The sequence below is a fragment of the Chaetura pelagica genome, unplaced genomic scaffold, assembly GCF_000747805.2.
Source record: "Chaetura pelagica isolate M959 unplaced genomic scaffold, ChaPel_1.0 scaffold329, whole genome shotgun sequence".
In the NCBI taxonomy this organism is placed as follows: domain Eukaryota; kingdom Metazoa; phylum Chordata; class Aves; order Apodiformes; family Apodidae; genus Chaetura; species Chaetura pelagica.
This window is the reverse complement of record NW_009954609.1, coordinates 17,269-19,986: the sequence shown is the minus strand read 5'-3', so window position 1 is coordinate 19,986 and position 2,718 is coordinate 17,269. Positions and strand designations below refer to the sequence as shown.

The 2,718-nt window shown below is 56.6% G+C and overlaps 1 protein-coding gene across 1 annotated transcript in view; it reads left to right on the top strand.

Annotated features, from left to right (window-relative positions):
- The window catches only part of COL6A3 (collagen, type VI, alpha 3), a 33,767-nt gene that overhangs the window by 25,826 nt on the left and 5,223 nt on the right, over window positions 1-2,718 (top strand). Inside the window, exons 25-35 of the mRNA XM_010005451.1 lie at window positions 1-12; window positions 150-212; window positions 382-444; window positions 523-573; window positions 857-892; window positions 997-1,059; window positions 1,178-1,240; window positions 1,565-1,597; window positions 1,713-1,749; window positions 1,851-1,862; window positions 2,016-2,509. The exon at window positions 1-12 is cut by the window's left edge and continues 6 nt beyond it. Coding sequence (XP_010003753.1) covers window positions 1-12; window positions 150-212; window positions 382-444; window positions 523-573; window positions 857-892; window positions 997-1,059; window positions 1,178-1,240; window positions 1,565-1,597; window positions 1,713-1,749; window positions 1,851-1,862; window positions 2,016-2,509 — 927 coding nt within the window. The remainder of the gene's footprint in view (window positions 13-149; window positions 213-381; window positions 445-522; window positions 574-856; window positions 893-996; window positions 1,060-1,177; window positions 1,241-1,564; window positions 1,598-1,712; window positions 1,750-1,850; window positions 1,863-2,015; window positions 2,510-2,718) is intronic.

The window sequence follows — 2,718 nt, the reverse complement described above, 5'->3', positions numbered from 1 at the left end:
CCTGGACCCAGGGTAAATCCCTTCATCAAGTGCTTGGAGAGGCACCAGCCTCAGGAGGAGCTGGGTTTTGGGCTCACCCAACCCCTAGTTCCTGGCACCCAGTTTTTATCAACATTCCCAACGTGCTCCTCTCCCTCTTGCTGCTCCAGGCTGGTGCTGGACCCCCAGGAACCCCAGGAGAACGGGGCAGGATCGGGCCCCTGGGACGGAAGGTGCGTCTTGAGGAGCAGGGAGCACCTGAACCAGCAGTGAAAACCTGAGCAGTCCCATCTTGGGAGCTGGCAGCTGGCAGCTCTCTCATGGCCAAGAGGACCCTTCCATGGCCAAGAGAGCTCAGCTTGGCCTGGGAGTGCCAGTTCTAACAGATGCTCCTGCTTTTAGGGAGAGCCTGGAAACCCTGGACCCAAAGGGCCAAAGGGACAGCAAGGTCCACGAGGAGAGATGGTAAGTGTGGCCTGGGCTGCACCTGGGGCCTCTCCTATTAAACCATTCCCATGAATGACCTTGGCTTCCCAATTTTAGGGTGATGATGGACGAGATGGAATTGGTGGCCCAGGTCCTAAGGGCAGGAAGGTAGGTGTAGGCTCTGCCCCTCCCTTGGGTTGCCCCCCAGGAACCAGCTCCTCCAAGGAGGAGAATGGGATGGGCTTTTTGTCCCTTTTAGCCAGAAAGCTCCAGGAATGTCTGTGGGCCTTGGAAAACAAGACACCAGCTCCTCTGGCAGCTCCTCTGCAGCTGGCACTGGCCTTGGAGGAGCAACCAGAGCAGATTTTGGATGTTGTTGTTGATTCTGTGAGGAGAATCAGGGTCATTTTCTCCAACCCTCTAATCCAGATAAATCTTTGTGCTGTTTCAGGGAGAACGTGGCTTCCTTGGCTACCCAGGACCCAAGGTATGGAGCAACCATGAGCCATGGATCCACCTTCCAAGGAATGTTGCCCTCCCCTGTGGTCCTGTGCAGATGTGGAGCTGCTGTTTGTGTTTCTCCTCAACCAGGGTGGACCAGGGGATCGTGGTGTTGCTGGAGGCCCCGGCCCTAAAGGAAACAGAGGCCGCAGAGTAAGTTGGACATGATTTCTCTCCCCCTACATGGATGGTCTGGGAGGTCTTTTCCCTCTTTTGACCCATTTTCCTGGCAGGTAGGCATGGAGAGGATTTAGTTGTTCCCTCTTTTTAGGGAAATGCAGGAGATCCTGGGACACCTGGTCAGAAAGGAGAGGTTGGATACCCTGGACCATCTGTAAGTGAGAAATAAGACGGGCTCTTCCTGCCACTGAGATTGTCCCAGGGCAACCTGCCACTTCCAGTTCCTACTGGGAAGTTCTCAGCTCTTCACTGTTTCTCACTCCACATGGATATGGTCCATGAGTGGCCCTGAGCTCCTCCTTTTTGCTTTGGCCTCGGCCAGTTTTGCTCCTCATGGGGCAAAACCTGTTTCCCTGGAATCACAAGCGAATCCAGGGGGGGTTCCCTTTGAATTCTGCCCCCTCCCCCGGGGTTAAGTTCTCATTCCTCGGGCTGATGACACAAACCTCCTCCATTTCACTCTCCTCTTTCCAAACAGGGGCTGAAAGGTGACAAAGGAGAGTCCAGAGATGTAAGTGGCACCTCAGTTCTCTCTTGTTTTGCCAACAAGCTCCCCTGGCTGAGTCACAACTCTTTCTCTTTTTTTCTTTCCCTCCCCTCCCTCTTTTTGGGATGCTCTGCTCCAGCAATGTGCCCTGGTGAGGAACATCAAGGACAAATGCCGTGAGTAGCTTCACTGCTCCCCTCCCTCTTCCCTTCCACGTCCCTCAGCCTTCAGGAGACACACACTGACCAAGCTGCTTCTTCTCCCCATCTTTCCACAGCTTGCTGCTACGGTAAGTCCCCTTCAGAGCTTTGAACCCCAGCATGACCATCTACCAGGATGGTTCCTCTCCCCCACCTTGATGCTTGAGGGCATCAGGTCTCTCCTGGAGGACTCAGACACCTCTCTGGGGACCTGCTCTGCTCCCAACACGCGTTTCTGGCAGGTCCCAAGGAGTGCCCTGTGTTCCCCACGGAGCTGGCCTTCGCCATCGACACCTCCTCTGGGGTGGGCAGGGAGGTTTTCAACAGGATGAAGCAAACTGTGCTCAGAGTGGTCAACAACTTAACCATTGCTGAGAGCAACTGCCCCCGGGGAGCCCGGGTGGCCCTGGTCACCTACAACAACGAGGTCACCACCGAGATCCGCTTTGCCGATGCCAGGAAGAAATCCAGCCTCCTGCAGCAGATCCAGAACTTCCAGGCCACCCTGACCACCAAGCCACGTAGCCTGGAGACTGCCATGTCCTTCGTGGCCAGGAACACCTTCAAACGGGCCCGCAGTGGCTTCCTGATGAGGAAGGTGGCCGTCTTCTTCAGCAATGGAGAGACCAGAGCCTCCCCGGCGCTCAGCGAGGCGGTGCTGCAGCTCTATGACGCCGGGGTCCTGCCCGTGTTCCTCACCAGCAGGACAGACCCGGTGCTCACCCGAGCTCTGGAGGTTGGGCTCACTAACCCACTAACCCTGTCCTGCCTTTGCTCCTCATGAGCTTAGTCTGGTTTGGTGGAGAGATGGGTGGTGGTGGGCGCCCAGGAGATGTGATGGTGGGCTCCTAAGGGCTGGTGGTGGTGGTGGTGGGCTCCCAGGGAGTGGTGGTGGGGTCCTAAGGGCTGGTGGTGGTGGGGTTCTAAGGTGTGGTGGTGGTGGTG